Genomic DNA, 21655 nt, shown 5'->3' with positions numbered 1-21655 from the left:
CACCTTTTTGAGGGGAAATGCATAGGTGGTGGAATGAGGCTGGGAAGCTGACACATGAGATCTGATGGTTTTATCGATGTGTGGTGGTTCCTCCTTCATTCTCTCTCTCTCTCTTTCTCTCTCTCCCTCTCTGTCTCTCACCTGCTGCCATGTGTCACATGCCTGCTTCCACTTGTATCATTATTGCAAGTTTCCTGAGTCCCCAATCCTAACCACAGAACTGTGAGTCAATTAAACCTTTACAAACTACCTTTACAAATTACCCACAAACAAACCTTTACAAATTACCCACTTTCAGGCAGTTCTTTATAGCAGTGTGAAAACAGACTAATATAGTAAATTGGTACCAGGAGTGGGGAACTTCTGTAAAGATAACTCAAAATCTCGAAGCAGCTTTGGAACTGAGTTCCCCATGGCAGAGGTTGGAATAGTTTGAAGAAATTGAAAGAAGACAGGAAGATGTGGGAAAGTTTGGAACTTCCTAGAGACTTGTTGAGTGGTTTTGATCAAAATGCTGATAGTGACATAAATAGTGTAGTCCAAAATGAGATGGTCTTAGGTGGTGAGGACTAAACTGATTTTTTTATCTTGCCCGAGTTCCTATCTAAGGAGTCTGGGGTGTCACACTCTACAAATCATATATTATTATCAGATGGGTTTTATTTAAACCTATATATCATGATTTACTTTCCAAAGTAACTCTGGCATAACATTATGAGACAAATAAGAAAATCAAAATATTTTACCCCAAAAGATGTTTCTTTGCCCTACTCTGAGATGACCCTGCAGGCTGGGCATGGTGGGTCTTGCCTGTAATCCCAGCACTTTGGGAGGCTGAGGCTGGTGGATCACCTGAGGTTGGGAGTTCGAGACCAGCCTGACCAACATGGGGAAACCCCGTGTCTAATAAAAATACAAAATTAGCCAAGTGTGGTGGCACATGCTTGTAATCCTAGCTACTTGGGAGACTGAGGCAGGAGAATTGCTTGAACCCAGGAGGTGGAGCTTGTGGTGAGCTGGAATAGTGCCATTGTGTTCCAGCCTGGGCAACTAGAGCAAAATTCCATCAAGATAAGAAAGAAAGAAAGAAAGAAAGAGAGAGAGAGAGAGAGAAGAAAGAAAGAAAGAAAGAAAGAAAGAAAGAAAGAAAGAAAGAAGGAAGGAGAGAAAGAAAGAAAGAAAGAAAGAAAGAAAGAAAGAAAGAAAGAAAGAAAGAAAGAAAGAAAGAAAGAGAAAGAAAGAAAGAAAGAAAGAAAGAAGGAAAGAAAGAAGAGAGAGAGAAAGAAAGAGAGAAAAGACAGAAAGAGAGGGAGAGGAGGGAGGGAGGGAAGAAAGGAAGGAAGGAAGGAAAGAAGGAAGGAAGGAAGGAAGGAAAGGAGGAAAAGAGGAAAGAAAGAAAAGAAAGAAAGAAATGGCCCGGCAAAGTCATTCTTTGTAGGGGAAAATTTGCATCTGTAAAGAATCTCTATCAATATAGCTAGATCTTTTGCATCTAGAATCTCCCAATCCTAAAGAGATGAACTAAGATCTGAATAGGAAACATTTGTCACCTATTGTCTCTAAGGGCAACCACTAAAAGACTTCAAAAGAATTTTGGACTTAACATTACCTTTCTATCTATCCCAGGTCTTTAGAAAAACTCAACCGATTGTCAACCAGAAAATGTTTAAATTCACCTATACCCTGGAAGCCCTCGCTTTGAGTTGTTCCACCATTCTGGACCAAACCAATGGTTCTGTTAAATGTATTTGATTGATGTCTCATGCCTCTCTAAAATGTATTAAACCAAACTTGATGGAATTTTGTCCCTGCCATAGAAATTTGTGGAACTTTTGCACTTGAGAGAGATGATCTGAAATAGTAACTTATGTTTAAAAGGGAAACAGAGCATAAAAGTTTGGAAAATTTGCAGCCTAGCCATGTGGTAGTAAAACAAAACACATTTTCTAGGGAGAAATTCAACTTGGCTGCAGAAATTTGCATAAGTAATGAGGAGATGAATATTAATAACCAAGACAATGGGGAAAACATTTTCAGGGCATGTCAGAGATCTTTGCAGCAGCCCTTCCAATCACAGGCCTGGAGGCCTATCAGGGAAACGTGGTTTCATGGGCTGGGTCCAGGGCCCAGCTGCTCTGTGGAGCCTTGGGACTTGGTGCCCTGTATCCCAGCTGCTCCAGCTCTAGCTGTGGCTAAAAAAGTCCAACGTGCAGCTCAGGCCATTGCTTCAGAGGGTACAAGCCCCAATCCTTGGTGGCTTCCACATGATGTTGGGCTGATGGGTGTGCAGAAGAGAAGAGTTCAGCTTTGTGATCCTCCACCTAGATCTCAGAGGATTTATAGACATGACTGGATGTCCAACCAGAAGTCTGCTCCAGGAGCAAAGCCTTCATGGAGAGCCTCTGCTAGGGCAGTGCAGAAAGGAAATGGGGGGTTGGAGCCCCCACACAGAGTCCCCACCAAGGACAGTGACTAATGGGGCTGTGAGAAGAGGGCCACCACCCTTCAGACCCCAGAATGGTAGATCCATTAACAGCTTGCACTGTGCACCTGGAAAAGCTGCAGGCACTCAATGAGAGCAGCCAGGAGGGCTGAACTCTGCAAAGCCCATGAGAGCAGCCACGGGATCAGAGCTGCAAAGCCTGCAAAGTCACAGGGTGAGAGCTTCCCAAGGTTGTGGGAGCCCCCACTTTGCATTAGCATGCCCTGAATGTGAGAAATGGAGTCAAAGGAGATTATTTGGGAGCTTTAAGATTTAATGACTGCCCCACTGGATTTTTGGGCTTGCATGTGACCTGTAGCCCCTTTATTTTGGCCCATTTCTCCCATCTGAAATGGGAGCATTTATCTAATGTCTCTACCCCCATTGTTTCTTGGAAGTAACTGACTTCCTTCTCATTTTACAGGTTCATAGACGGAAGGGACTTGCCTTGTCTCTAATATGAATTTGGACTCGGACTTTTGAGTTAATGCTGAAATGAGTTAAGAAGTTTGGGTACTGTTGGGAAGGCATGATTGGTTTTGAAATGCAAAGAGAACATGAGATTGGAGAGGGGTTGGGGTGGCGTGATATGGTTTGGCTCTGTGTCTCTACCCAAATGGCATCATTCCTCAGGGTGATCAGCCAGCTACCTGGTGGCAGGCTGGATTATATTGGACCTCTTCCATCCTGGAAAGGGCAGAGGTTTGTCCTCACTGAAATACACACTGACTCCAGATATGGGTTTGCCTATCCTGCATGCAATGCTTCTGCCAATACTACCATCTGTGGACTCATGGAATGCCTTATCCACTGTCACGGTATTCCACATAGCATTGCCTCTGACCAAGGCACTCCCTTGATGGCTAAAGAAGTGTGGCAGTGGGCTCATGCTCATAGGATTCACTTGTCTTACCATGCTCCCCATCATCCTGAAGCAGCTGGATTGACAGAAAAATGGAATGGCCTTTCAAAGTCACAATTATAATGCCAACTAGGTGACAATACTTTGCAGGGCTGGGGCAAAGCTCTCCAGAAGGCCGTGTGTGCTCTGAATCAGCATCCAATACATGGTCCTGCTTCTCCCATAGCCATAACTCGTGTGCAGGAGTCAAGGGTGGAAGTGGAAGTGGCACCATTCACCATCGCCCCCAGTGATCCACTAGCAAATTTTTTGCTTCCTGTTCCCATGACATTACATTCTGTTGGCCTAGAGGTCTTAGTTCCAATGGGAATAATGCTGCCATCAGGAGACACAACAATAATTCCATTAAACTGGAAGTTAAGATTGCCACCTGGACACTTTGGGCCCCTCCTACCTTTAAGTCCACAGGCTAAGAAGGGAGTTACAGTGTTGGCTGGGTGGCTGACCTGGACTATCAAGATGCAATCAGTCTATTACTCCACAATGGAGGTAAGGAAGAGTATGTATGGAATACAGGAGATCCATTAGGGCGTCTCTTAGCATTCCCATGCCCTGTCATTAAGGTCAATAGGAGACTATAACAGCCCAATCCAGGCAGGACTATGAATGGCCCAGACCCTTCAGGAATGAAGGTGTGTGTCACTCCACTAGGAAAAAAACCACGACCCGCTGCGATGCTTGCTGAAGGCAAAGGGAATACAGAATGGGTAGTAGAAGAAGGTGGTCATCAATACCAGCTACAACCACGTGATCAGTTGCCAAAATGAGGACTGTAATTGTCATCAGTATTTCCTTCTTTTTTTGTTAAAAACATTTTGTGCATGTATACCCTTGTACTCAGAAAATTCCTTCATTTTATTTCTTTTTTCCTTTATCATGTGACATAAAATTTATTGACTTCATATCAGCATTTAAGTGTTCTTAACTTTATGTAATAGCATTTGGATTGGGGATTGGTACATTTCTGGTTGTACAAAAGATAGTTGTATTACATTAGGTGTAATTATGACCTTATTATTGTCTTTGTTTGAAGATTATGTATGATCTCAGGAGATTCATGTGGGTTCAAGTTGACAAGGGGTGGACTTGTGATGGTTACTACTGAGTGTCAACTTTATTGGACTGAAGCATGCAAAGGATTGATCCTGGGTGTGTCTGTGAGGCTGTTGCCAAAGGAGATTAACATTTGAGCCAGTGGGCTGGGAAAGGCAGACCTGCCCTTAATCTAGGTGGGTACCATCTAATCAGCTGCCAGTGTGGCCAGGATATAAAGCAGGCAGAAAAACATGAAAAGACTAGACTGGCTTAGTCTCCCAGCCGACATCTTTCTCCTGTGCTGGATGCTTCCTGCCCTCAAACATTGGACTTCAAGTTCTTCAGCTTTGGGAATTGGACTGGCTTCCTTGCTCCTCAGCTTGCAGGTGGCCTACTGTGGGACCTTGTAACTGTGTGAATTTAATACTCCTTAATAAACTCTTTTATATATATATATATATATATATATATATATGTGATATATATATCACATATATAATATATATTATGTATTAAATATATCTTATATATTATGTATTATATATAATGTAGTATATATAATATATATTATGTATTATATATAAATATTAGGGTTCTCTAGAGGGACAGAACTATGTCTCTCTCTATCTATCTATCTATCTATCTATGTATCTATCTATCTATCTATCTGTAGTTTCCATAGTCTGTGGCGTAGACTAGGTGAAATGGACTTTACAACCTCCTGAAGGATAACACCCAGACTCTCACCTAAACTCTCTGAAATCTTGTGCCCTGGGGATTGGAGAAACCTTCAAACCAAAGCCAGTGTTAAGTTAGCTCAGTCTTTGATTGAGCATGCAATCTTCCTATACTTGGCTTCCAGGGGTGGGTGAGGGAGAATTCCTGCCTGGAACAAGGTCACATTACAAAGAATCTTCACAATGCTCATGACATTTCAGACCTTCCATCAGAAGCGTTCAGGATGGCAGGAGACAGAACATGATGGGCAAACATGGGGATAGGAGGAAGGAAACAGAGAATGGAAGGAGGTGACAGCTGCCAAGGCCTTGTGTTCTCAGATGCTGAGCATGAAATGAAGCATTTATGATGAAAAAAACAGAACATATGTATGGTACAATATTAAATATACAACAGTAAATTACAGCAGGTGGCTTCACAGCAGCTTAGACACAGCAGAAGAGAAGAGGATGGAATTGGAAGCTCAATGCCCAGGACGGATGCAGAGTTGCAGACTCTGGGAGTGGACCCACCCCAGAAAGAGGAGGAGGGGGATTGGAGGAAGAAGGAACGTTTGAAAGTATCCCACTGAGAACCAGGACACCCCCTTGGACCAAGCAGCCCATGACCCTTGCAGCCTCAGAGGTCCAGACTCCAGCCTGGCCTCACATGCTGGTTGGTCTTGTCCCTGCCAGGCCAGAATCCTCCTCAGAACCCAGAGCCCCCACGGCTCTCCCTCACCCTATGCCCAGGACGTGTCTCCTGGGCACTCTTCCCTGGCCCACAGGTGGGAGTTTATACCTGCTCGGGCGGCCTCGGCATCCACACCAGCAACCTGGTAGCAATTGCCCTGCTGCCTCCACCTGGCACAGCTCAGATTTCCCACAGTGCAGGCCCCGTGGTCAGGAGTGATTAGAACACAAAGGAGGGCAGCTCAAGACAACAGGTGCTGAGGCATGCAGATTTCAAGGATTTAAGTGCTGATGCCCTTGGAAGACCATTTCCATGGGGTTAATCATGGTTTCTCTTGGTGAACTGTTGGCTTGTGTTTTTGATGTTGTTGTTGCTCTAAATAGTGTTTACCTGACTTTGAACTCGATTGATCACGTTCTTTGTTAAAATATGTGTCATTCTAAAAGTTCACATGGCATTAGATTTTTTGCTCAAACTACCTATACTATTTCTCCAACAAAATGCACATTTGCCTTTCTTCCACGCATACCTCCGCTCCCTGCCCTGAGCAGTGCCCCTGCTGGTCCCATCTGCTTAGGGGTTGGGGCAGGGGACACAGGCCCTGACACGAGGTGGGGCCGTGCCAAGCATGGTGGTCTTGCAAGGGCACCAAGTGAGTGGGCTCTTGAGAGAGGGGATATCATTGCCTCCGGGGCCACAGGAGAGAGATCAGCTGGAGTGTGAGGTGGGGGGTGGAGATGCAAGAAGGCTGGGATGGGGCCTGCTGCTCTATCAGCAAAACCCCTCACACCCGAAGGGCACACAGCAGGAGGGCATCATATTCACTGACCTCATAGGTAACTGTCCATTAGCGTTCACCCACAAAATAATAAAATACACTGAGAGGGGCACAGGAATGGATTGCTTGCATCTTTATGTCGGCTGAATGGAGGAAATTTCTAAGCAGGTTGAGAGAAAGGATATCAAGCTGTGTTTGGAGAAAGGGGTGGGAATTCTAAACAATGTTATGGAAGCAGGGCAGCTAGAACCACAGGTGTATTCAGAAGAATGCTAGATCTCAGTACTACTCTAGAATATCAGCAGTTTTCTGTGGACGGTATGGGAAGTGTGATTTCTTCTGTTTGTGGGTTTTGCGTTTCACATTCTCTGTGACATATCTACACTGCATTTTAAAAGTAAAAATTATTGTGAATTTCAATTGAAATTGAATTTCAATTGAAAATAAAATGTTATCTCATTCAGATCTTTATACATTTAACTTCCACGTTCCTTTACAATAACTTAGCAACACAACTTAGCAACACAACTAGCCCTGTTTTCACCCGGACCAGCCTGTGCTGCTACAAGCCTGGTTTCTCTTCCTCATCACAACATACTCAGCTTCCCTTCCCGTTTCAGTTCGAGGAAATGTGGGGCGGGAAGGGAGGGGCAGCTGCCACTCACACAGCTCACACTGAATGCCAGAGAGCTTGCCCCGCACCTCTGCCTATTTTTCTAGTTGAATTTCATTGCATGCAGCAATCAACCTCAGGAATTCATTTTCCCACATGCGGGAAGCTCAGCCCCAGGTAGGGGGATTTGCTTGGTGGGGGATTTGAACCCAAGTCCTCTCACTGCAAAACCCACAGCATCCCCGTGAGGAGAGACAGGGAACAGGGAGTAGCCCTGGGTCACCCTAAACTGACTTCAGGCTCAGAGAAGGACAGATTACCGGGGAAGTGAGGAGGCTCATTGCTCTGGAGCTCACTTCTGGAGAAATGTCATGAAGGGGCCCTGTAAGGAGCTGGTGGTAAATTCTGTTAATTCTGGGACCAGCAACCTCACGTCAAGACCTGCCTGCTCACTTAGGTCTCTCCAGACCAGAGGCTCTGGCCAAGTTTGGGCTCCCAACAGAGTCTAAGAAAATGTGGAGAGCACCAATACGTGTTCTTGAAGATTTATTCCAGAGTGAGCATCAGTGAACTACAAGAACCTGAGACAGAAGCCAACACCTCCCGTTTCCCCATGATGTGAGACAGGACCCTGTGCCTCCTGCAGACTTCAAGAAGTGTGGACTTGAGCTTTGGCATCCCCCTCAGTGATCCTGTTCCATAGATTTTGCTGTTATATTCTCTGTATCTTTACCGGGGTCGGGAGGCTGACTTAGTCTTATTCTGGGTCAGTAACTGTCACTTTCTCAACTGTGGTGGTCCTGAGAATTCGCGCATTTGTGGCCATCCCAAAGAGCAGTGCAATTACGAAGGTGTAAATACGACCAAAGACCACTCTCAGATACAGCACTGACTGCTGGCTTTGTTTGACCGAACGTGTTCTTCTTGGAGGTGGCCCGCTGTCGACACTCCCACCAGCACCTCTTCTTAGGCACAGTGGAGGATCCCAGCCTATATGGCAATGGCAGTTCCTTCTGTTGTTGCAGACCCCTCTATGACTGCACTTCTCAGGGTGACAGTCATAGCCCAGTGAAGTGATAGTTGCATTGCACTGGCTGTTATTACAGAAGATTCCATCAGCACAAGGAGTGCCGTCTATCACATGTCCAACATCAGTTGTGTCTGTTGCACGGTGTTCATCCAATCCAAAACACTGAAACCCTCCTCTCACTGAGTGATGGAATGAAACATGTTCCTGCAGCCGGGGAAGATGGGTCACGTTGGTACACTGCAGTCTTCCACAAAACTTATCTATTAATGCACAAGCCTCATAGGCGATAGCTGTTCGTGCTCGAGTACAATGTCCGAATCGGTGATTTTCAAGATTGATGTCATAGCAGTCCTCAGGAGCATCCTCAGCACTGACACCAAAGATCGCCTTGCAGAGCACATTACGGTCAGTGCAGTTCCCATGATAGCAGTAGCCTTCTTCAGTGCACGGGGTTCCATCTTGCAAATAAAAGTCTGGGGGGCATGTCAAGGTGGTCCCATAACAGTACTCTGGAAGGTCACATATATTTTGGATAGGTCTGCAGAGAGTCCCTTGTGCGGAGAAGCTGCAGTTTGTACAGCAGTCTCCTAGATGACAGATGCTCCCCGGTGTGAAGTGACAGTCACTTTGGCAGCAATGATTGGCATAACACTGCTTGAAGGAGCCACAGTCACATTCCTCCTTCCCTTCCACGATTAGGTTTCCACAGAGAACCGTTGTCATGGTTTCGTTATACACTGGAGTGAGTGCTTCGAAAATACACCGGCCTGTACTTACAAAACAATTTTGTATATGTCCATAAGAACAGTTACTGAATGCATCTGTCATCCCAGGATATCGCTGCATAATGCAGGAGGTCCTTCTCTGACATGTGCAGTATTTATAATCATAAGCCACACCCAAACTTCTCATCAGTATATGGGTTGTTATGACGGCTACCAATAAATAATGTCTGTCTAGAGTACCAATGTGTATAAGGCTTAAATGTGAACAGAAGCTATATCTTCTTGGTTCATAGTTAGATTCATGTGGCGCGTCTTTAATAAGTAGTGTGGATGAATGAACACGAAAAGTATCAAAAAAGGTTCTTCTAAAATAGTTAAGTATTGGACTACGATATCGATAGTCATTCACAGGGGCTGGGTCACGACTATTGTATATGGTCAAAAGATAAATATAGTACCGCAGATCAATATTTTGAACAATGCTGTCAATGACACTGAACATCTGGACCACCTCTTTGGAACAAGTTGTAATATTGTCATATATACGATAATATGAATTGGAACATTGAACGTGGCCTTTTATATTGCCTCTATGAGAACTATACAGCGAAGGAGATAACCTGGGATTCATGCTGTCATTTGCTTCAGAGAACAGGGGGTCTGTCTCCTCATTGTCACCATCTCTAAATGTGGGCCCCGTTGCATTGGGCTCGGCCACTATCTGAGAAACAACATGTTCAAACCTGCGGGAATCCTGGAGGGGTTTGATTTCGTAGGCAAGGTCGTCCAGCTTCATGATGCCTCTGAGGCCCCCATAGCACGTGTCGACGGTGACCATGGACAGAGGCACCTCCTCCAGGTAGCCGAGGTAGTAGCAGTCTGGAGGGATGTAGGGGTCATCCACCTGCAAGGCCCCTTGGTCATCCTGAGTTGTCATCAGCAGATGTCTGGGCCAAAGAAGGTGTTTTCTCCGCATGTGAACGACGTGTCTTTGACCCCCAAAACGCAGGCTGTAGGACAGCCAGCCGGGAAACTGAACGCCTTTGCCATGGTGTGTCTCCTTCCTGGGAATCACCACCTCAGAGGATGCGTAGTGCCACAAGGGACGGCCTTGAGAACACCAGACTGGAGCCAGGAGTGCCCAGAGCCCCAGCAGCAAGACGGGGGCCCTAAGGGTGACCCGCACCTCTGCTGACCTCATGCCCCAGCCCAGGGATAGTCATCCAAAGAGAATGGGAAAGGAAAGGACTGTCCTTGGGGAAGCCAGGCCCCCACCAGCTGCGGTGGCTGCGTCCCTCCCAGGGCGACCCTGACATAGAACAAAGGACCTCCCCAGGCTCCTGCACCACACCCTGGGGGCACCTGGGCTCCAGGAGGGAATGAGGTAACAGTCCCAGGGCGGGGCAGGGGTGGATCCAGAGAGGATGGCAGCTGCTGCGCTGCGGGATAAGGCTGAGGGTCCTGGCTGTGATGGCTCATTGGGAAGGGAAAAGGGAGAGGGAAGCAGGGCTCTGTCTCTTTTACCACCGTCAATCTTTTCTGTTGCTTTCTGAATCTACAAAACACAATGATGTGTTCAATGCCCTCGCATCAGGTGTGTTATTCTCGGTCGCTCTGTGGGTTAATACTGCTCCTTTCTGTGGGTCACATTGCTTACTCCGTTGCCATGTGGAGGTAGACACTGCCAATACTTTCCTTGCGGATTGAATGTTTTTCTCGTCTTAGTAAGTACCCATGTCTTATTCTCTTTGTTGTTTCATTTTGTTTTGGTTTTGAAGTTTTGTTTGAAGTTACCAGATTGTGAAAGGAAAATATCCTGGGCCCCGTCAAGCTGGGAACCACTCAGGGAAAATCTGCCTCCCAGTCTATTTAAAGCTGTCCCTCTGGTCACAAAGATAGACGCATATTCTGAAGGCCTCCTTTGCAAACACTTATCACAAACTCAAAAGAATGCAACCATCTGTCTCTCACCTACCTGTGACCTGGAAGCCCTCAGTGGGGAGGACTTGCTTTGAGTTGTCTCAGCCTTTCTGGGTGGAACTAATGTCCTTCTTACTTATATTCACTGGTGTCTCATGTCTCCCTGAAGTGCGTCAATCAAGCTGTGCCTGACCACCCTGGGCACATGTCATCAGGACTTCCTGAGGCCGTGTCACAGGCGTGTCCTCAACCCTGGCAAAGGAAACTTGCTAAATTAACCGAGATCTGTCTCAGAGTTCCTGGGTTCACAAGATCAACAGTTGAAATAGGGTAACTCTTTCTTCTGTGCTGTGTAAAACCCTTGTGAATTAGGGTACTTTTTACTTAGTCCATCTACTGGGGGCAGACGCTATTCCTGACCCCATGAGAGCCCCAGGTGCTGCCCCTCTGATGCTTCTGTGTGGTTCTCTCCTGGTCTTTGGTCATTTCTTCAGATGCACGAGCCAATCAGTTCTCAGGGAAGGACACAGGGGGCCCTCTGTGGGTGTCTCATATCTGAGAACAAATATTTCGCATATATCTGCCAATTCTGTCATTGCTTATGAGGGGAGGGAAAATCCAAGGCCAGATCGTTATCAGAAACACAAATTACTGTTTCCTCAAAAGTGTAAATATTTACCTTTCCTGGCAAATGTGGTCACTCTATTTAAACTTAACGTGACCGTGGTGTGTTTCGAAGGCTGTGTTGTGTGGCACTTTGTCTTCCAATGTCCCGTACTCCCATCTTCCATCCCGTTGAATCCCGCCATTTTACCACAGATGTACAATTATGGATGAAGCCGTTTTCCCCTCTATGAGTGTGCAGTTTGGACGCCCTTTCCCTGCCCCTTCGGGGTTTTCACAGGGAGGAGAAGGAGGATATTTGACCTCCCTGAAGAATTCTGCTATGGGAGACTGTGTCCCTCCTAAATTCATGTGTTGAAGTCCCAACCCTTGGTCGTTCAGAATGAAATCATACCTGGATGAGTGTCTTTTAAAGAGATGAATAAGTTAAAGTGATATTTCTGGAGTGGGGCCCTAATGCAATCTGACTGTTGTTATAAGAAGGGGAAGCAGGAGGGACGGTGCACACGCCCCGACGGATGGTCATGTTACCACAGAACAGCGGGAAGGCACCGTCTGCACACCAGGGAGCAAGACCTCAGAGGAAACCCACCAGCTGGCAGCTTGATCTTAGGCTTTCATCCTCCACAACTGTGAGGAAATCGGTTTTGTATTGTAAGCCATTCAATATGTGGTATTTTGTTATATAAAATGAATACAGTAGGTAACAGGAGATCTTCTATACATTGAAAAAGTCGGATGGCCAGAGAAACCTGGACCCTCCTTTTCAGACCTGAGCAGGGTGATGGACCTGCTTTGGGACAGGAGAGGGGAAGAGATGAACCCAGCACCTGGACCTAGGTGAGCCATTCCTCAGCAGGCCGTCGCTGGGCCGGCCGTCGCTGGGCCGGAGCTTGCACAGGTGTGAAAGAGCGTGTCTTGGCCTTCAGGGGCCCGTTGGAGTTGGAGGGAGGATGCTGTAAACTCTCGCTCACAGAAGAACCCGTCATCGCTGTGCCCGTGTTTATGTGAATGGGGATGTGTTTCCTGGGTGTGCTCATCCCCAAAGAAGAATTAATCAGGTCTCTAGGACTAGAAGGAGGTTGTGGCATTTGTGTGTATTAAAATCTGTGGCTGGACCATAAATTACATTAAAATGCTCATGGGAAGGCACAATGGAAAGAAACACTTTGTTACAGAAGGGAAAAAATGGTAATTATTTAAATGAGATGCCTTTGGAGTCACCACGCCGAGAGGAGCCGATCACATGAGAGTGCTGGGTTTCATGTTCAGGAGATCAGGAGTGTCCGTCTGCTGGCTTTTACGATACTCAGAAAGAGCTGAGAGTATAATCTATGAATGGAGGGCACGTAGAGAAAGGGGAGGCCAAATGTTTGATGGGAATGGAGGGTCACTATTGGAGCCATTAGGAAATATAGAAGCTGAATTATGCTGAAGCACAGAACAGTGTTCCTGGGTAATTCTGTGTTGCTTTGGGAGCTGCTGAACATACAGAAGTTTCACTGTTCTTAGTCCTCGAATTCTCTAGAATCTCTTGAAAGCCCAGTTTTAAATATTGGGAATGTAGGTAAGACACATTCACGGTTAAAAATTCTTAAGAGAGGATGTAGGAAGAAATGTAAAGTAATCAATTTAGGTTATGAAAATTTAGTTATGGCGAACTGTGATGTCCGTTTCTCACTTGGAATAATGGAATGTGAGTCATTAATCATCTCAATGGCTCATTTTTCCATAGCCATCAATTACAAAACTGCTGGATAATTTCCTGAATTGCCCATCCTAGAAGCTGACCTCACATTTCCTCAGTGAGAAACCGCCAGTCCCGTTGATCCAGACTCGTTTTTCCCATCAGGGATTTTGTATTTCTGTGGACCCATGGTACAGTGCTGGTGAGGGCGGCAGAGGGGAGGATCTGAAGAAGCTATTCTTGAGCCATTCTTCAGCAGAGGAGAGAAGAAGCATTGCAGTCTTCCCATTTACCTGTTGGCCTTGCATCTGCATATGGCCTCGGGAATGCTGCTAGCCTATCCACGCATGATGAAGCTTATTTAGGGGATGAAGGTGGCATGCTGGGTGTGCCAGTGCCAACAGCCAAGAGAATCAACTGCCTGGTGCATGCTGCTTTTATGAAAGCAAGCCCAGGGTCACTTGCTTTCTTCTGTATTAGATTCTCTGTTGAAAATCTAATTCTTCTGTATTAAATTCTCTTTCTTCTGTATTAGATTCTCTGGTGAAGATTTTTCTTTGTTTCTGTCTGAAATTGCCACACATAGTTACCTAGAGGCATTACAATAAACTGATCTGAGAATTCACTGACTTCCTGGTGAGGTTAAAATGAGTGTCAGGTGCATAGTGAGACAGACAGGAGACATGGGTGCATAGCAAGCTTGTGTTCACCATGGTTTGTATCTTAATTAGGGAAATTTTTGTACCTTCCTTAGATGTTCAGGCACTCCATTAAGGACCCTGACATAACATGATTTATTGACAGACCATAGCTGAAAATATAGAACTGGATATAACGAGAATGTACTATTACTATTTTATCTTTTTCTTAAAATACACTCTTCCATCTGAGGTGAAAATTAATCCAGATGGTACAACTTATTGCAGTTATTACAGCATTTTAGCAAATCAAAAGCCACAGAACAAACATATGGACAGATAGTAGGTATGTTTTTGGAATCATAAACAAGTTTGTGGTGATTTTAAAACCAAAAGATGTCTCACGACGGCTGGAAACCTCTCAAAATGAAACAACACACTGAGGATCTTTGAGAAGTACTCTGACCTCCTAGCGAACTGACTGATACGTTGGCTGAGCTCCATGTAGAAAGCCAAAGGAATTTCTGCAGACACCGTCATGTCAAGCACAACCGTAACATGGGTCCCAGGCCTTTTCACACATTCAAGGGTTAGATCTTGGGAGGGAATCAAAGAAGCCTTTGTAAAATACCAAAATTTAAACACCAATTTCGATTTAAAAAGTGTTAAAATATGCTTGTGGCCTACACTCAGAAAATCTGTGTCCTTCAGATGGTGGCACCAGATGGTTTCAAGTGGCTATTCGGTAAGTTTCTCAGTGAAACTACCAGATATAGAATAAATAAATTGCCACTGTCTTAAATCAACCCGTGGGAAAGGAAAACTACGTAAATACAGCAGAGAGGAAACATTGTCCAAGGAAAAAACAATCTCCAGAAACTCTTGTTGAAGAAACAGAGGCATCACAGTTACTAGAAAAATATATTGCATTTCATTATATTATGGGGTACAACGTGATGTTTTGATATATGCGTGCATAGTGAAATTATTAAATCAAGTAAATAAACATGTCCATCACCTCACATACTGCTTTTTTTATGGTGTAAATGTGTAAAAGTTACTCTCTTATCAGTTTTCAAGTATATGTAGTACATTAATATCCCTGAGGTCACCATGCTGTGCAATAGATCTTCAAAAGAATTCCTTTTGTCTAACCAAAACTCTGTACCCTTTCACCAACGTCTCAGCTTTCACATCCTCCTGACACCAGCCCCTGGTAGGCAACATGCCACTCTCTACTTCTCTGAGTTCAGCATTTTTAGATTGCATGTATAAGTGAGATCATGGAGTATTTTTTTATACTAGGCTTATTTCACTCAACATAAAGACATTCAAACACTCAGCATCACTAATCATCAGGGAAATGCAAATTAAAACCACGATGAGGTATCACCTCACACATGTTACAATATCTTAGTCTCAGTCTGTCTTTGTGTTGCTATAACAGAATACCAGAGACTGGGCAATTTTTTTTTTCTTTTTTGAGACAGAGTCTCACTCTGTTGCCCAGGCTGGAGTGCAGTGGCGTGATCTCCGTTCTCTGCCAGCTCCGCCTCCCAGGTTCACACCATTCTCCTACCTCAGCCTCCCGAGTAGCTGGGACTACAGATGCCCACCACATGGAGAATGGGCAATATTTTAAAAAAAGGAATTTATACTTAATGGTACTTGAGTCAGAGAAGTCCAATATCAAGGCGCTGGCATCTGAAAAGGGCCTTCTCACTGCGTCATCTCACAGCACAGGAGGATAAGCAAGAGACCACTTGTCTGTGAGAGAAAGGAGACCATATTTTATTAGAAACTCAATCCTGTAATAACTAGCCCACTCCCATGATAGTGACAGTAATCCATTCATGAGGACAGAGCCTTCATGACCTAATCACATAAGAAAGTCCCACCTCTCAACACTGTTGCATTAAAGATTTTTTCCAAATCCTAAACTTTGGGTGACACATTTAAACCATAGCATTCTATTCCTAATACCAAAGTTTATGTCCTTATCACAATGTACACTACATTCATTCCATCCCAATTATCTCCAAAGTCTTAACTCATTCAGCATCCAGTGCAAAAGTATGAAGTCCAAAGTCTCATTTAAATCGGATATGAGTGAGACTGAAGGCACAATTTAGCCTGATACAAATTGTTTCCATCTGTGAGCCTATAAAGTGAAAACGAGTTATCTACTTTCAAATACAGTGAACGATGGGGCAGGTATGGGATAGAAATTCCCATTTCAAAGGGGAGAGATAGGCAAGGAGAAGGGGAGCCTAGTCCAAAATCTAACAGGGAAAACAACATTAAGCCTTAAAGCTGGAAAATCATCCTCCTTGACTGCATCTTGTGCACGCTGGGGTGGGGGATGGGCACCCAAGGCCTCCGACAGTCTTGCCCCTATGGATTTGCTGGGTTTAGTCCACTCAGCTGTTCTCACAGGTGGGACTCTCATCCCTCTAGCTCTCCTAGGCTGACTGGAAACTCTTTGTGGTGCCTCTGAATCCACATTTCTGTTTGGCATTGTGCTAAGGGCCCAGTGTGGTGACTCCATCTCTGCAACAACTCACTACCTGAGACCTTAGGCTGTCCACAGCATTCTTTGAAATCTAGGTGGAGAAAGCCGTGCCCTCGTGGTTCTTGCATTCTGCACACCTGCAGAATTAGCAACACTTGGATGCCATGGAAGTTGATGATTTGTACCATTAAAGTGATGGCTTGAGCCACTCCTAGATCCTCCTGAGCCACAGCATGGGCAGTCAAGGAGTGCTGTGCCTGGACACAGGAATCCTAAAGTGCATGCTAGAAGTGAGGCCATAGATTTGCCTCAAATTTCTTCCACCATATATCCTTGTTCATGGCTCTGAACTTCCACCTTACAGAAAGGCCTGGGGATGAGCACAATTCAGCCATGTTCTTTGCTACTTTATAGCAAGGATAGCCTTTGCTCCATTTTCTGATAAGCTATTCTTCTTTTTCTTCTGATTCCTTATCAGAACGGACTTTATTGTCCATGGTTCTACCAACATTCTAATCGTCATCATTTCAATAATCTCTAAGAAGTTTCAGAATTTCCTCACAGCTCTCTTCTTCCAAGTGCTCAAAAGAATCACCCCTCGTGTTCTATTCAGGGCAATGTAGACTTTTTATAGTCTGATCCTCCAAATTATTCCAGTCTCTGTGCATTACTACTTCCACTTCTACATTTTGGGGTATTTGTTATAACAACAGCCCCAACCCTTGATACTGATTTCTTTGTCTTAGTCCACTTTGTGGTGCAATGAGTGAATAGTACAGACTGGCTAATGTATAAGTAAAAGAAATTTATGTTCTCACAGTTCTAGGAAGTCCAATATCAAGGTGCTAGTATCTTGCAAGGGCCTTCTTGCTGTAACACCTATGTGGGAGGCAGGAAAGCATGTGTGAAGGAGAGAAAAGGGGCTAAATTCATCTTTTAATGAGGAACCCAGGCCTGTAGTAACTAATCTACTCCTTCAATGAGTAACCCACGCTGGCAATAATGGCATTAATTGCTTCATGAGGGCAGAGCCCTCATGACCTAATCATTTCTTAAAGTTCCCACCTCTGGACACTATTGAATTTGGGATTAAGTTTCCAATATACATTCTTTCTGAACAGCAGGGGCTTTTTAATAGGTTTACCACCCAAGGCTGCAGCAGGCTCTGAAGCAGTGGCCTGAGCGTGGCTGTCCTTTGTGAGAATGGAGAGAAGTGAACTGACTCATGGAGACACAAGTTGATGAAGTCAAGAGACTCATTGCTTCATTACATGGATAGCGAGGGCGATTGAAGGCATTAACAGATTATTGATGGTGGCAAAACCGTCTGAGGTGGAGACCATGGGGAGTCAACCAGAAAAAGAGGACACATCCCATTAAATGGTGCTTCATCTCCTTGCAAAACAGATGAAAGGAAAGTGAAACACAACGCCATAGTGTATACCAGACAGTGAACTGAGGGAAGAGTTTCCTAAGGCATAACTGATAAAGTGAAGAAATACGAATCTTTGCATGGTACTAACATGTGGACTGTGGCTTCATTATTTCTTATTACAATTTTACTGAGATATTATTTCTAGAAGGAGACTGAAAATGAAGTGTGAAAAGTTAAATGGGATTTCTATTCTAAGTTAGTCCTTTTCAGATGAGAGGAACTAAGGAGTTACAGGGGAGAAACAATAATAGCTGCTGAGCAAGACTTTTGCAGGACAGGACAAGGAATCACCAAGGAGAAAAAGGAAACATCAGCTTCACTTCTCATCTACTCCTGAGCCAGGTCCTGAGCGCCCCCTGCTGGTGCTGATCGTCCCCTGGTATCTGAGCACCCCCCGGTGGTGTCTGAGCCACCCTACTGGAGTCTGATCCCCTATGCCTGCCCTTAGCGCCCCCTGGTGGTGCCTGAGCTGCCCTGGTGGTGTCTGAGCCGCCCTGGTATTGTCTGAGCCTCGCTGGTGGTGTCCTGAGCTCCATTCGTTTCTGAGCTTTCCTGGTGGGTCCTGAGCCGCGATGGTGGCATCTGAGACCCCTGGTTTCGAGCCCCCCGCTGGGTCCTGAGCCCTCCTGGTAGTGTCTGAGTGTTCTTTTCACCATAGACTCAAATAAGATTGAGCAGTGATTCTTTCATCTGTGGTGGTCATTCCAGGTGAGCTGTCTCAGGGCACATGGGGACTCTATCCCTAGGACCACTTGTCCCCACAGGAGGAGAGACCACAGTAGCAGCATCAAGGGTAGGTCACAGCATTGTCACCGGAAGACCCCATATTTTTCTTCCAGACGCAGTGAACCTTGTTACCCTCTTCCCACACTGCACGGGGGTCATACAGAGAAGGCATCTTGGGGTGACCTGACCCTGGGATGTTATGGAAAAGGAGACAGCCTGAGCTCATGACTCCTAGAATTACATGCTCCAGTCATGGCTATATACAGACCTGCAATTCTTTTCCTTTTACTCAGGCACTTTGCCTTCTGGGAGAGGACAGTGGAGATCTACAGCCCTCTACAGTGTACTAGAGCCGACTAGAGCTGAATAGCCACTTTCTTAGTGCAAGTTTCCTTTCTGTGACTTTACTGGATTTCACTGCTAGTAAGAGTTCATCCAGACAGATTCCCAGGCAGTGTCCACATGAAAGGAAAGAAAGGCCGATGGGCAGAGACGCCTTGAGCATCCAGTCCCAGGGTACCTTTGCCAGCTGCCCTTCCTAACATCCAGAGGCAGGGAAGGGAGGAGCCCTGCTGAGCAGTACACACGTGTCCGCAGAGAGAATGTCATAGAAATGCAGCTCCACTCCCGCTCATGAGAAGTAGCTCATCCGCTTCCTGTAGGCCCTGGTGAGGAGCCAGTCCATGTCTGGGTCCCTCCTCAGCATCCCCACCATGGAGCCTGTGTCTGCTCATCACTATTGAGGGAGCATCCCTCCTGCAGCAGGCTCACCTGTGACTGCCCCACACAGGGCTGCTCTCGGTGTGTTTTCTCTGTGCTTGCAGGCCTCCCTTGTGAAGTTCAGCTGAGGGAGGCCGAGGACATGCAAGTCTGCCTTGGGCATTCTCTGAGCCTTCTGTAAAGACTGGTTCCACCTTCACTAAAAATAGCTTAAGCTGGGTCCAGCAGGCTGGAGTGGGTGGCACAAGTGTGTGATCCAGCTGGAAAAAATCAGTCCATTCTCCATCAGACAAGGAAGAACTCAAAAGACTTCTTGCTGTTTAATAGGGAGCTGAGCAAGAGTAAGGTGTAGAAAGCTTACTTAAAGAAATAATAACAGATAAATTTCCAAAACTTGAGAAAGATATAAATATCCAGGTACAGGAAGGCATTACAACACCAAACAGAATCAACAAAAATAAGACTACTACAAGACATACAATAATCAACTTTTCAAAGGCAAGGACAAAAATTGGATCATAAAACCAGCAAGAGGAAAGAAACAAATAACATATGAAGGCATTCCAATTCCTCTGGCAACAGGCTTCTCAATGGAAATGACACAGGCCAGGAGGGAGTGGATTGAAATTTTTTAAATGCTCAAAAGAAAAAAAATCTGCCATCCAAGAATATTTTCTTCAGCAAATTATCCCTCCAATTCAAAGGAGAGATAAAGACTTTCCTAAACATACAAAAGATGAGAGAATTCACCACCCTCAGACCCGTCTTACAAGAAATGCTAAAGGGAGTTCTTAAATCTGAAAGAAAAAAGTACTGAAGAACAAAACAAAACTTTTATAAATATAAAACCCACTGGTAAAATTAGGCACATGGAGAAACCCAGAGGATGGAGTCCAAATGTAGAATTTTTGCGTGTCTTTTTTGCCTTTGCTTGTTTCTGTTCTTTCATTTGAGTTGTCATCTCCTTTAAGTAACTTCTTATATCTGTAATGTGTTTCTTCTAAGACTCATGATGACCACAGCACAAATTACCTATAACAGATTCACTAAAAATCAGAAGCAACAAATTCTACCAGAGTAAATCACATAACCGCAGAGAAAGACAAGAAAAAGAAGAAAGAAAGAAAGAAAGAAAGAAAGAAAGAAAGAAAGAAAGAAAGAAAGAAAGAAAGAAGGAAGGAAGGAAGGAAGGAAGGAAGGAAGGAAAGAGGGAGGGAGGGAGGGAGGGAGGGAAGGAGGGAGAGAAGGAAGGAAGGAGGGAAGGGAAGGAAGGAAAAATAAAGAAAGGAAGGAAGGAAGGAAGAAAGAAAGAAAGAAAGAGAGAGAAAGGAGTCTCAAAACTGCCAGAAAATGGGCAACAAAATGGCAGTGGTTGCTCCTTCCTTCTCTTTTCTCCCAATCAGACAGCATCGCTCCCCACACTGTGCTACTTGGTGTTGGGAAAGGAGTGACACAGGTAATGCTAAACTGTTATTCTTATTCTCTTCAGTGTGTCTTATTTTTAGACTGTAAACAGGTATGGGGATCTCTCACTTGGCTTCCTTAGCTCTTGTGACAGTATTTTTGGACATAGATAATTGTTCAGATTAATGTTCCTGCAGGGAACGATCACTGGAGAGTCCTATTCCGCCATCTTGCTCCTGGAAGATCACTCAAGACTGTCAGACTAAAGGACACACATACACTGAAACTGAAAAGAGGGAATGAAAGAAGACATTTCATGCAAACATTAACCAAAAGAGAGTGAGGTGCGAGTATCTACATATATATCAGAAAAAAATAGATTTCAAGTAAAAAGCTCTCACAAAAGACAAAGATCTTTGTCTTATATAATTATTATATGTGATATGAAGTTTCACTTATCAGAAAGACACAGTTATACACACACACACAAATGCATCCAACATCAAAGTACCTAGACATATAAAACTATCATTTACAGATCAGAGAGGAGACACAGAAAGCAATACAATACAACTAGAAGATTTCAACACCCCACATTCATCAATAGATAGAACATACAGACAGAAAATCAGTAGGGCAACAGCAGACGTGAATAGCCATAGAGACCGAATTGACCTAACAGATAGATACAGAACATTCAATTCAAGTCCAGCAGAGCATGCATTCTCCCCAAATGCACAGGAAACGGTCTTCAGGATAGATCACGTGCTAGGTACTACACATGACCTCAGCCAAAAGGCTGAGGAGCAATTACATCACATGTTAGGTCACAAAGAAGACTCAACAAAATTAAGAAGACTGAAATCATATCAAGTATCATTTCTGACAATGGATTGAAACCAGAAATCAATAATAGGGAAAAAACTGAAAATTAACAAAGAAGCGTAAGCTAAGCAAACTTAAAAGATAAGGTAGAAAATATTTTGAAATAAAT

The 21655-nt window shown here is 44.7% G+C and overlaps 1 protein-coding gene and 1 gene segment (V, D, J or C); one reads left to right on the top strand and one right to left on the bottom strand.

The window, feature by feature from the left end:
* The window catches only part of LOC106995637 (immunoglobulin heavy constant delta-like), a 727209-nt gene that overhangs the window by 483679 nt on the left and 221875 nt on the right, over positions 1 to 21655 (top strand).
* On the bottom strand, positions 7998 to 10196 carry LOC701709 (disintegrin and metalloproteinase domain-containing protein 21-like). The gene has a single exon (XM_001088207.5). It carries the CDS (start codon positions 10194 to 10196, stop codon positions 7998 to 8000), a length of 2199 nt encoding a protein of 732 aa, XP_001088207.4.

The sequence above is a fragment of the Macaca mulatta genome, chromosome 7 (genome assembly GCF_049350105.2).
Source record: "Macaca mulatta isolate MMU2019108-1 chromosome 7, T2T-MMU8v2.0, whole genome shotgun sequence".
Taxonomy (NCBI): Eukaryota; Metazoa; Chordata; class Mammalia; order Primates; family Cercopithecidae; genus Macaca; species Macaca mulatta.
Note: the sequence above shows the minus strand (reverse complement) of the source record. Positions and strands in the feature narration are given on the sequence as shown.

Excerpts from the sequence above, each read along its gene's own strand:
- LOC701709 (XM_001088207.5), bottom strand. The coding sequence starts at position 10,196 with ATGAGGTCAGCAGAGGTGCGGGTCACCCTTAGGGCCCCCGTCTTGCTG.